At 39.4% G+C, this 11,800-nt stretch overlaps 1 protein-coding gene across 1 annotated transcript; it reads right to left on the bottom strand.

The window, feature by feature from the left end:
- Window positions 1-443: 443 nt before the first annotated feature.
- On the bottom strand, window positions 444-11,376 carry arfgap3 (ADP-ribosylation factor GTPase activating protein 3). The gene is made up of 16 exons (XM_030045522.1): window positions 11,228-11,376; window positions 10,143-10,261; window positions 9,957-10,029; window positions 9,407-9,538; window positions 6,461-6,541; window positions 6,278-6,371; window positions 6,087-6,146; window positions 5,903-5,949; window positions 5,570-5,721; window positions 5,060-5,191; window positions 4,812-4,937; window positions 4,350-4,502; window positions 3,652-3,778; window positions 3,168-3,255; window positions 2,936-3,060; window positions 444-2,829 (listed from the first exon to the last, which is right to left on the bottom strand). The coding sequence occupies exons 1-16, from the start codon at window positions 11,294-11,296 to the stop codon at window positions 2,812-2,814; spliced, it is 1,596 nt and encodes a 531-aa protein (XP_029901382.1). The 5' UTR covers window positions 11,297-11,376; the 3' UTR covers window positions 444-2,811.
- Window positions 11,377-11,800: the final 424 nt, after the last annotated feature.

Raw genomic sequence — 11,800 nt, 5'->3', positions numbered from 1 at the left:
TGCATAACATATTCTCTATCAGCTGTTGACGCAACTTCATTTTGTTATTCCCAGTGTCACGTCTTTGCTACGCGAGTAGAGTAAAATGCCGTTTTCCCCTCAGTCTACTGCTTTGTTAGTCGTCTAAGAATGCTCTAGAGGTCAAGTCATCATATTTCCGACTGCACTCGAAGACACCAAATGCGTCAGCCACGTAAGCGGCGGCCAGCATCAGATTGAGCTGTGAAGCTGCAGGCCTGACGCTGAGCGTTTGTCTTGTCAAAATGTTTTGGTTGGTCGCTCACTTAAAACTCTGAGGTGCTCAGTGTTTACGCATTTGGAACTCGTGAGCTATAGCCATGCAATTACAGATGATGACATGAGAAAGGAAAATATTTTCAGAGGAGGGAATAAATGCTATGCAGGCTTCATAATGGAGAAAAACAGTTCATACACAGAGGAGCTTGAGCACAGGCCATTTATTAGGCGTGTGAACATTAGAATTTTTCAAAAAAGGCAATTACATCATGTACGTCGAAAATTGTCAAAATTTTGATTAACAATAATTTACTTAAATGGTAAACCAAAGCCCTAATAGCACATTGTGTGTAGCTGATCATATAATATACAGTTTTTAATGGAAGAATTCTGTTGGCCCATGTTTATTTAGGCTGATGAATGGGCTCTGTAACCATATGCAATCTCATATTCAGGTTGTGTGAGCATGTGTCCTAATACTACAGGGGCCATGCAAATTACACAGGTTGCTATTTTTCTAGGTAACATTTCACAATATCCAAAACAGCAAACAACAGAGGACGAGTCAGACAGAACAATCTTACAAAGACCTCATTGAAGCTTATGTCTAAAGGTAGACGCATGGTCAATTCAGAGGCAAAGTTTGCAGTACAGTACATTCAAGCAAAAGCTGCCACATGCAATCACTAACAAATTCTATGAGAAAAAAATGTAACTACATCACTCCACGATATTGCATTTAGGATGTGTGAATCAGAGTTCTTTGGACTAAGGCATACAGTAATGGATTAAATAAATATTTGGTTACTGAATGATACAGAAATTGCAGAATGATAAATGATGCTTTAATTTTTTTTAACATTTCAAAGGGACCAGTACTTCTGAGTATGCTCTCTTGACTAGCATAAAAGGCATGAAATTGTCATTTAATTTTCAAGTGTCTAATCTGGATTCAAAAGTAGTCCCATAGCTGGTCATTACATCAAAGGTTAAAGCCCAAGCCAGAAATACTCCATGCTAAACTAACTTAGGTGCCCACATGCTTTCTTATTGCTCAAAATTCTAGCAAAAAAATCACAGTAGAGAACAACCTATAGCATTATTGTCTGCTCCACTATTGCCTTTGTTGATTTTCATTTGACTGCACTCAGGACATGATCCAACACTTTGATATGAGGGCTGTCGGTATGTTACAGCAACAAACATTTTTAATGAACTTTGAATCTTTTACGGGATTTGTTTCATATTCCATGTAAACCAGCTTGGAATATGAGGACATACCTCAGCTTAGATTGGGGTCTGAAAGTTCCAAAGAGTTTACATCACAAAGTCTTAGCCATCAAAAACAATGTGTATATGGCATTAAATGATGTACACAAAGTTTATTCAATCTGGGAGCTCACCCCTAGATGTTCGAACATATAAATGCCAGCAAAAGCCAGCTACATTACTCATAACCTCAGAGAAGCCTCCTCAAATTCTAACCTGAACTATATGTGAGGCAACCCCATACAGTATACCATACTCTTCAGTACAGAGTCCTAAAGTGTCTGACAAGCATATAGATTAAGAATAAATTTCATTTAACAAATAGTGCAACTGACTTGCCTCAAATTTTTCTAGTGCTATGACTACTGATTTGAAGTTGGTCACCATAACGGCTGCTTCTTATTACTAAGAATTTGCTAGCTGCTTACGCTCCTTGTCATCTTACTCTTGAGCTACAGAGGCATGGGCTTACAAAAACGGCTTTGGCAATGTGGTCAAACAAAGGAAGCTTGACTGTCACAATGACACCAATGCCAATCTACATCAGTGATAATATGCTCAAATGAGAAAAGAAACCACTGGTCCCCTAAGGCCTCGTTATTGTGTGTTTTTTTGTTTTGGTCCTGTGTGTAGAGGAGTAGATATAAGTGCACTTTGGGGACGGAAAGGACACTTCAAAACCCTCTGGGAATGTGAGAAAAAAAGTGCAAGACAACACTACAAGGTGCATGTGATGAATGGGCTGGAGTAAAGGTCATAACAGACAAAGTTTTTGTAAACCAATTAAACACCAATCCTTGTCGTTCTCCCTTGCTTTGCCCATCATCAAACAAACAAATCAACCATAAACAAACCCCATCCTTCATAACACCTTAATTACCCCCGAAACTTCTAAGTTTGCTACATAATTCTAAATATTCAAACCCCAAGACTTCAAAGCAAAAGCTAACTAAACAATCCACTGTAATCTGACTGTTCTTGACAACCTTACTATACACAAAAATTTTCCTTCAGGATTCCTGCAGGGGAACATAATTCCACTGTGCTTCCATTGTGCTTCGGTCAACAGCGATTGTATGTACATATAGCTACAATATATCCATTAATACAAAACTCTGATATAGATGCATACTAGTTTTGTTTAGAATTTGTGTTGCTGTAGTGGTGCACTTTGTCAACAGCATTGTGGGTCATCTTTCTCGTCACTGCTCTCCCTGGATGAGAAGCCATTGTTCACAGGGAAACTGATCCGACTCTTCAACTGAGGACTACAGAAGGTGACCCTAAGTGGGGATCCACAGTCACTCAAGAGCTGTAGTGATCCTGAAAAATGAAAAGAGGGACACACAGTGAGATTTTGTGTTTATCTTTGTCAAACACAATTGAGACATGTATGTGAGTGAGGTTCACAGAGCGGTGCACTTCTGACCTGAATCGTGCTGACTACCCCGCTGGCCATGACGGACAGTTTTCCAGCCACTGAACGGACACCAAGTTTGAGCTGGGACATATCTGGAGCACTGGGCAGCACATTGCTCAGGCGGTACGAACTCGCTGTGTACATGCAAGACAAGAAAAAAGAAAAAAAAGTTACACCAGCAGTTTAGAATAGTTTTGAGTTATACTTACAAAAGCAATTACAGCAGGACTCATTCCATTACCACTCTGTTTCTTTGGGTCTTCAAACAGGTCTGCTGAGCTTATAGAAGAGCTCCCAGCAAATCTTTCCAGTCGTGTCTTGGCCTCATACTGTGAAACGCAAGTGCAGATAAATACAGAAGGAGGTGTAACATCACAATGAAGTGTACAGGATTTTAAAACATAACTGCACATACACTAAATTACTTATGCAAATACAAATATAGACACAGAATGATTAGATTTCCAAAGCTTAAGTAATTGAGGTGGCTATGTGTCTCATAAGTGACTATTATAAATGGTTGACTGTGCTTCAGTCCACATGGGTATATACATTCCAGACAATACAAATATTATATAAAAGGTTAAATACACTTCAAACATCTACAATCAAAAGATACTGCATACAAACTAAGTCTAATCACAGCCAAGATATACAGTAGGCCTATATGATATGATGGAATATGTGATTTACAGTTGCTGCATGTGTGTTGCATGTTTGTGTACCTCAGAGTTGTCCTGATTGCCAAAGAACATGTCAGAGGAGATGGCCTTCACGTCATCTCCAAACTTTTTCTGTGCTTCTCCTGTGTCTGAGAACGGGACTGGCTCCGGTTTCCGTCTGGCTGTGGGCCTGATAACAGATAATAATTAGAAACCGATCAAACATTTCACTTAACAAAATAATACACTGACTTTAAAAATAATCAAACACTGCATATTTTGAAATCAAACTTTGACTGCCACATTTACATTTTTGGCATTTAGCTTCTCTTGACAGCAACAGTAGGAGACACACCAGACACACACCAGACATGGTGATCTATTTACCCAGGATAAATCGCATCTTCTATCTATCTATCTATCTATCTATATCTATATATATATCTATAGATATATCTATCTATCTATCTATCTATCTATCTATCTATCTATATCTATATATATATATATAGATATATAGATAGATATATCTATATATATGCTTTTGTAGTGATGCGATGCAAATATCACCATCGGCAGTGTGTTTATGTGAAATCTTTGCCTTGTCTGTGGTGAAAATATATTTAAGTTGGTCTGTTCACTCCAGTTCATAAATATAAATGCTGAAAGAAGTGGGCACTGCTACATATGCACTCCGCAGTCAGAGCACTACATTAAGCCTTACAGTCAGAACAATTAACTTCACTTCAACCAGCTCCTACCTGTCATCCAGTGACGAGACAGTGGGGGTCAGGTAGAAGTCAGGCTCCGGTTTCTTGCTCTCCTTCATCCAGCCTCCTCCCACTCCAGCATCACCCCACCGGGAGGAGAAATGATCTGCAGTTTCCGTCTGATCCTCAAACCTGGATAAGACCCTAAACAACAAGAGAGTTCAGAAAGATATTAGGTTGAAAAACAAATCATGACATTTTAACTATTTTGTTGTGTTGGTATTCAGGAGCATGTGCCTCTACTTGACAGAGATGTGTATACTAAACAGTAAAGATATTTTGTTTATCTTAAATCTGTGTGTGTGTGTGTGTGTGTGTGTGTGTGTGTGTGTGTGTGTGTGTGTGTGTGTGTGTGTGTGTGTGTGTGTGTGTGTGTGTGTGTGTGTGTGTGTGTGTATGGAGCTGAAATGCTGCCACAAACAAAAGGAGAAAAATCGATCATCTTCAGCTGACCTTGAGGTGAAGGAGCCTTCATCATCTTCTTCGTCAGTATACCGGCGCCCCTTGCTAGCCTTGATGCCCATTGGACTCTCCTGCTGGATGGTGTGCATGTCAGCCATGACTGAGTGAGACACTCCACTACAGGGAAGAGGAGGGGAGGAAACAGGAAGATGTAAAACACATAGTTAGCTTGCACTGAAGATTTTCAGTTATCATGTACAGGGGAAGGAGTTTTTGTCTCAACATCCTCATCCTCTTACCTCCTGATGCCCAGACCCATGCCAAGTCTCTCAGCTTGCTCCTTCTTCTTCCCCTCCAATCCCTTCAACCTCTGCTCCTCTTTCTTCCTTTGCTCCTCAAGATCTTTGTAGGCCAGACGCAGGGAAGGAGCACTGACAGGAAGAAAGCAGGAGCAAAAGCAAACAGGGATGACGCACACAAGATAGCAAATGAGTGATATAGTGATTAAAAAGTCCTCCTTGACTATGCAGTTTTAAGCCCCTCTGACAGCCAGCATCCGCTCTGTCCCAGAGCAAGACACTGAAACCCTACCAGGTCCTGGAATGCTGTTCCTGAGGTTTGGCCTTCTTGTGGAGGGTAAAAGTGAAAACACAAAACTCTCATTTGGGGATCAAAATCTTATCACAAAAAGGAAAAGCAGTCAGAAGCTGACCACAGGAAACAAATAAGAAATTTAAAAGGATAAAGATTTGAGTCCATTTAAGACTTAGCAACTCAGAAGAGAACCAAGTCCTATCAGCGAAACTCACATGGGTTCATCAGGCTGAGCGCTCTGCTTCACAGCGGCAGTGTTTTCATCTTTCTCTCTGAGCTTGTCCACAGCCAGAGCCTTCTTCTCCACCTCTGAGAAACTCTTGCTGCTAACCTTTTGAGCTCCCAGACCAGCCTTCTTAGAGCCCAGCTAGTTAAGAGACACACAAACACAATCCTTTTAGCAAATGCATTCTCAATAAATTCTGATTTGAGGCACAGTCCACATTATATACACATCTGTACAATCCAACACCAAAACATTTGTCCAATGACAAATATACACACAGTGTCACAATGAGTCTACATCCAAGTCACTACTTAGTACATACCGTTTTCTTGGCACCAGCTGGCTTCTTTTTCAGAAGAGAGGAGGGCTCTGAAGAGGGTGAAGCACAGTAAAATTATCTCCGCCATCTTAGCCATTATTCATACATACATTGACAAGGTCTGTAAGTCAGTGGGAGATCTTCTGACAGGATATATACATTCTAGTTTATAGAAGCTGCAGCAAACCTGGATTTGCTTTTGGAGAAACACTCAGCATGTCAACACTGGGGCCTTCCTCTGGATTACCTGAGACGAATGGATAGACAGATTAGTGGATACATAAACTGGATTAAAAGAAATGCACTTGGTGGTAATATTTTATGTGAAAGTCAAAGCCTTTGCACATGCACATATTATTCAGCAGAAACACTGGATACCATTTTTGTCTCCCTCTGTTTCCGGGGTTGAAGGTTTCTCTGATGCAGTGGAACTGAGAGCCATTTGGGCCATGTTCAGATTTTCAGGCTCTGTCTGGAAAATCACAGAAGGCACGCATGAAGAGGGCGAGCTTTCACAGTCACTGCATTATATATACATATGATAAAGACACACTCTCATACCTGTGAATGCATGCTGAAGAAATCCACCTGCTTGTTGTCTGGTGATGTCGGGGAGAGAGGGCCCTGGCTGTCGAGCCACAACTGTACAAAAGAACAGCAAAATTAACATAGGGCCACCTTGGTAATAACACACAGATGCATTTTAAGGAGTGTATTATGATCAAAGATGCACACAGTTTTTTTGTTTAATTTTTTAAAATGGTTTTGCTTTATACTTTCATATAATTTGTTTGCAGCATTGGAACTGAAAATGTGCACAAACATAAAACAGCTGCATTATACAAGTGGTAACAGGAATGAAAAGTACCCTACCAATTTCCCCTTCTACCACACAGCCCACTCAAACCCTCCCAGTCGTGCCCACTTGTCCCCTTGAGACCAGATCTTCACAAGAATGACTGTCCAGTGAAGAGTTTGTCCAGCCAAGTATTACAGGAGAACATATTGTATTGGACAATAAAGAAGTATCAGTACTAGAACCAAACAAAACAAAACACACAAAAAGGGAGAAAGAAAGGGGGAACAAAAGAGAAAGGAAACAAAGAGAGAAAAATTATAATAAATGAATAAATAGAATAGAATGGAATAGAATAGAATAGAATAGAATAGAACAGAATGACATTAATAATAAAGAATAATATGTGGGAAAGGGTTTCTGCTGCCTCACTCTAACACCGCCACATTAATCGCCTTTATTTAATGGTTCTTGTAAGCTCGCATAGCACTGATTCTTGAGAATTTGGATAAATCATGTCCCACTAAGAAAAATGCTATTTCTGCTGGAAATTTGCAACATTTTAATGAATAAAAAGAATCAAGGGCATAATCAGGGGGTCCTTTGCACATTTGTAAGGTTCTTTTATAGGTTTATTTTTAATTTGTATTAATTTAATGATTATATGTTGGCCCATGCCCTACAAAACCAGTTGTCCTCGGATAGGAGATAATCATTTCAACTTGATTAAAACAACAAAAAGTAATAATTTCATTGAATAATATCTTTACCACATGAAAGAGTACATCATAATATGTGTTAAAAACTACAAACGATGGGTTTTGAACAATATTTACTATTATTTTGTGGTTGCTCAAAATGTGTCCCAGATATTCGTCACCACCGTCAGATATTTATTTAAAAAATAATAATAAAAAAACTACAAGGTCAATTACATTCCTGCGGAGCCCTTTTCAAACCTTCAGCTCTACTGCATGCTTCAAGACCGCTCAGGCTCCTGGAAGTTTTCTATTTTCTCTTAAATCTCTTCATATTTTTGGACACTGCTACTGTCACAACCATAAATTGTCAACATCGTCACTTCTGTATAAAAAATATTAAATTAGATTATGGAATAAATGTATACGTTTTAAGAAGAGGTCTGATGCAGGTAGCAACAGGGTGAAAACAAGCTGGCTAATGTGAACAACTCATGCTTATCATGTGAAAGAGCAGGTTTTTGTCACCACCGTCAGATGTCACCACCGTCAGGTTTTCTGTCTGACGGTGATGACTGAAGTCTGAAAAATGCTTATAACAGTGCTCAGGATTGTTATTTTTTGTACCAAATAGTTAAATAAAGTTGTTAAGCAAGAAGCCATTGACTTGAGTGGTATAAATTTTGGAAATGTATGTTTTAATGAGGCCACTGTCACCACCATCAGATTAGTGTCACCACCGTCAGAGGCAGTTATATTGGTTTTAAATGAATATGTTTCTTTGGTGCTGTTGAGTTATTAAAGTATTAGTCTCTTTAATACAAAAATATGTTTTTCAAATAAAAAAAAAACATTACGGTGATAGTGTTGACAAAAACAAAGTAGCCTAATAACTGGAAAAACCTATTTTATGAAAAAAATGCAAAATGAGGAGGTTGCACCGGTACATTGCTGAACAGCCAAGACCTTGGCCTATAATGATATACCTTCAGATTCTGTAATTTAACGCACTTTTTTTTTTTCAAAATTAAAACCTGTTTTATCCAAATTCCCAAGAATCAGTGATAGTACTCTAAAAGGGGGTACACATCTTTTTAAAATTTTGCAATGAGCCTTTAAGGATATATGTAATTTGTAATATGTAAGTTTCAAAAGGTGCACTATATCTCTAATCCACCTAAAGTTAGGAGGTGTTTTTTCCTTCCAGGAGAGAATAATGAGACATTTGGCTGTCGAGGAGGCAGATACTGTGGAGGCTTTCAAGGGAATGAGTATCAGGGGTAAAGCCAAATAAAGTGCAGATGGGATTGGGAAAAAATGTCTGTTTGAAACATCTTAGTATAGGAATTAAAAATGCTGTTCCAAAATGTGTGTAGTTTAGGGCATGACCAAAGCATATGTATATAATCTGCTGGTTGACTGTTACAGCGAGGGCATGAAGGGTCAGCATCAGGCAAAACTTTTGCCAGTCTTGCCTTTGTCAAGTGTGCTCTCAAAATTTTGAGTTATATTAAGCTGTGTCTAGTACAAGAAGAGGACGTATTTATCAAACCAAGCACAGTTTTCCATTGGTTAGCAGTCATTTCAACTCCAAGATCGTTCCTCCAAAGTCTCTTAACATCTAGCAGCGACTGAGGAATGATGTCACAAAAATTGCTATAGAGAGCAGAAATTAAACCTCTTGAATGTGGGGATGGTGAAAGGATATGGTCAATTGTATTGTTCACGATTTACCATCGAGAACAGTGATGAAAGTAGTAATAAAGTGATCATATTTTTCTGGACAAAATGTCTAACTTTGAGAGATCTTAAAAAATGCAGCTTTGGTAAATCAAATAATTGTGAGAGTTGTGTAAACAACACAAATTTTTTTAATCAAATCTGCTGTTTCGACAGACTGAACCCTTTCTTTCACTCTGTAAAGCAACTTGGAAGAGTTCAGAGCGTCATGATGCAAATGCACCAACAACTAGCAGGACATTTTGACAAGTTTAACCAACACGTCTGCTGTACCTCAGTGCCATGGCGCCTGGTGGCTTGCGTGGCTAAAGTCTTGATCTTCTCTCTGTACAGCTGGGCAGCTCGGCTGTTGTACTTGGCATTGGCAGCGTTGACTGTGCAGCCATGCTGGCTGAAAAATGCAATCTGTCCATAAGAAGGCAAAAACAGACACAAAATTGAAACACTCATTCTGTTGACCAAACAGCAATAATTGAACAGGTAATCAACATCTCAATCAGTTAGCCATGCAGTTTCTGGATTAGAGATTTGACTGTTTGTTGGTAGTAGGCTGCTGATATAACCTGTAAGCAGCTAGAGCCACAGCTTGTTGGGCTTAAACATACAGAACACATATTGCCCATGTATATACAACCACATCTACATTATTGTATTTAGTATTCTAATCTTTTTTATAACTTACTTTTTGATTTCTAAGTATGTGTGGAAATTTTTGTCTTTGATGTTAACTGCATTGTAAAGCCGCACCAAATTGAATTTCCCCGACAGGGCATCAATAAAGGTACATTTTATCTTATATCTTGCTCTTTGTAGAAGTACTAACCGCACTGGCATTGCCTCCCACTTGCATACATCTCAGCTGGAACCAGGACCAGTTAGAGTCCAGCTCAGTGGACCTGTGAAACACCAAACAATTTCAGGATCTGAACAAGAATGAAGTTTCTAAGTGAATGATAAAACATAAAATATGCCAGGCAGCAACAGAGGACCAGAGGACATCTCTCCCTACCTGATAAAGGACAGGTGCACCCCCAGGGACCTGTGTGTCCCTGAGCAATCTATACATAGGAACACACCATACGTGATGCTCGCCCAACTAGGATTTTTAGCTGAGCAGTCGAAGCAAGCCTGGAGGAAAGAGAGCGCGGGGCACTTGTAACATCCATTTACCTTAAACATCAACAAATCCAGAAAAATGCCTTTGACAACGGTGATTCTGAGGCATTTATGTACCAGCTGCCTCCTAGATCACATGTCTAAAATCAATAAATGAGGTGAGTGAGCAAACACTGAGGAGGATGTCTGGCACATATGAAAACTACAACCAGAAGTGCAACTTTGTAACCCTATGACACGGAGGTCTGAAGTACAAAAAGAAAATAACAGCCTTTCCCCCCAACAATACAGCAAACTGTAATGTGTTTGTGGTTCAATACTGGGTTGATAGTGACCCTACTGTACTTAATGGCATTTTTAAATCATTTATAACTTAGTAACTCGAAAACATTCCCATCACATACAATTCTTGGAAGCACTAACATACTGAGAAGAAAATCTGTGGTTAAAATGTAGCATGAAGTTTTGTGATACTGACGTTAGCTCGCGTTTTCCCACCTAACAGCTGTTAGTGAAGTTCATTCAATATACGCAATGGAAAGCCACAGGGATGTAAAATAGCAGCGTAGCATTTGAATTTCGTTTGTCATTATAAGAAAGGGCGTGTTCATGTCCTGGAGAAGTCTTAAAATGCCTTAATTAACATCCAAACTCAAGGCCTTGACAACAGTTCAACGTAAGGTGACGCTGAGCCAAACAAACACGGCTAACCAACTGTCAAAATGTAGCTAGGCGGTCACACAACATGCCTCAGTGTTAACCTTACTTCCATGTTTTCCTCATTTCTACGAACTGTGGCGAAATGTCATTCAAAAGACAGCCAATATGGATAAAACCCTTTATCATTCAAGTCTTATATTAAGTTGGTAGCCTACGCGTCTGTCTTAAAGTGCGACGTGTCAGATATTTTTTTGTTTGGCTTCGCGTTACTTCCTTGTTGGTGGAAACGAGACCAACCGCCGTGTTTAAAACTCTCACCTTATTCGTAGGGATGGCGCGTAGTCGCTTAAAAATGGCAGAGATGTCATGCTTGCTGGGCTCCGACATTTTTCTACCACTTGTCAACAACCGACTGACCAAGTAGCATGAGAAAAATCAGCTGTGTTTTTCCTCCTTAATAGCCTCGATTCGATAGGACACGTCAGTAGGAGAACACCAGGGGTTGACTCTAATTGGTCGAGAGTGACACGTGGTAATGTTATTGTAACGAAGCTTTCTGGGTAGTGTAGTTTATTCAGGTCAGTGGTTGTGATTCTGTGGCGTACAGCCAGGTTGTCCTCAAGTTTCAGAGTTAAATTGAGGTATTTTGATGCCAATCAGAGGAAAATAAGTCCAGTTGGGTTTTTTTTTTCAAGTGAAATAAATATTAAAACGAACAACTGTAACAACTGTAAACTGCCCAACTCAGGCAATTTCTCACCTTGTAAATGATGCACCGGCATTACTGCAAGACCTGCACAACTAAATTTAAGTGCTGCACTAAAATTTACCTTTGGTGTTTTAAGACTTTGTCAGAACATGTTTATATCATGGTTTATAATGACAAATGAA

The sequence above is a fragment of the Myripristis murdjan genome, chromosome 23 (assembly GCF_902150065.1).
Source record: "Myripristis murdjan chromosome 23, fMyrMur1.1, whole genome shotgun sequence".
In the NCBI taxonomy this organism is placed as follows: Eukaryota; Metazoa; Chordata; class Actinopteri; order Holocentriformes; family Holocentridae; genus Myripristis; species Myripristis murdjan.
This window is presented reverse-complemented; position numbering and strand designations above follow the sequence as displayed.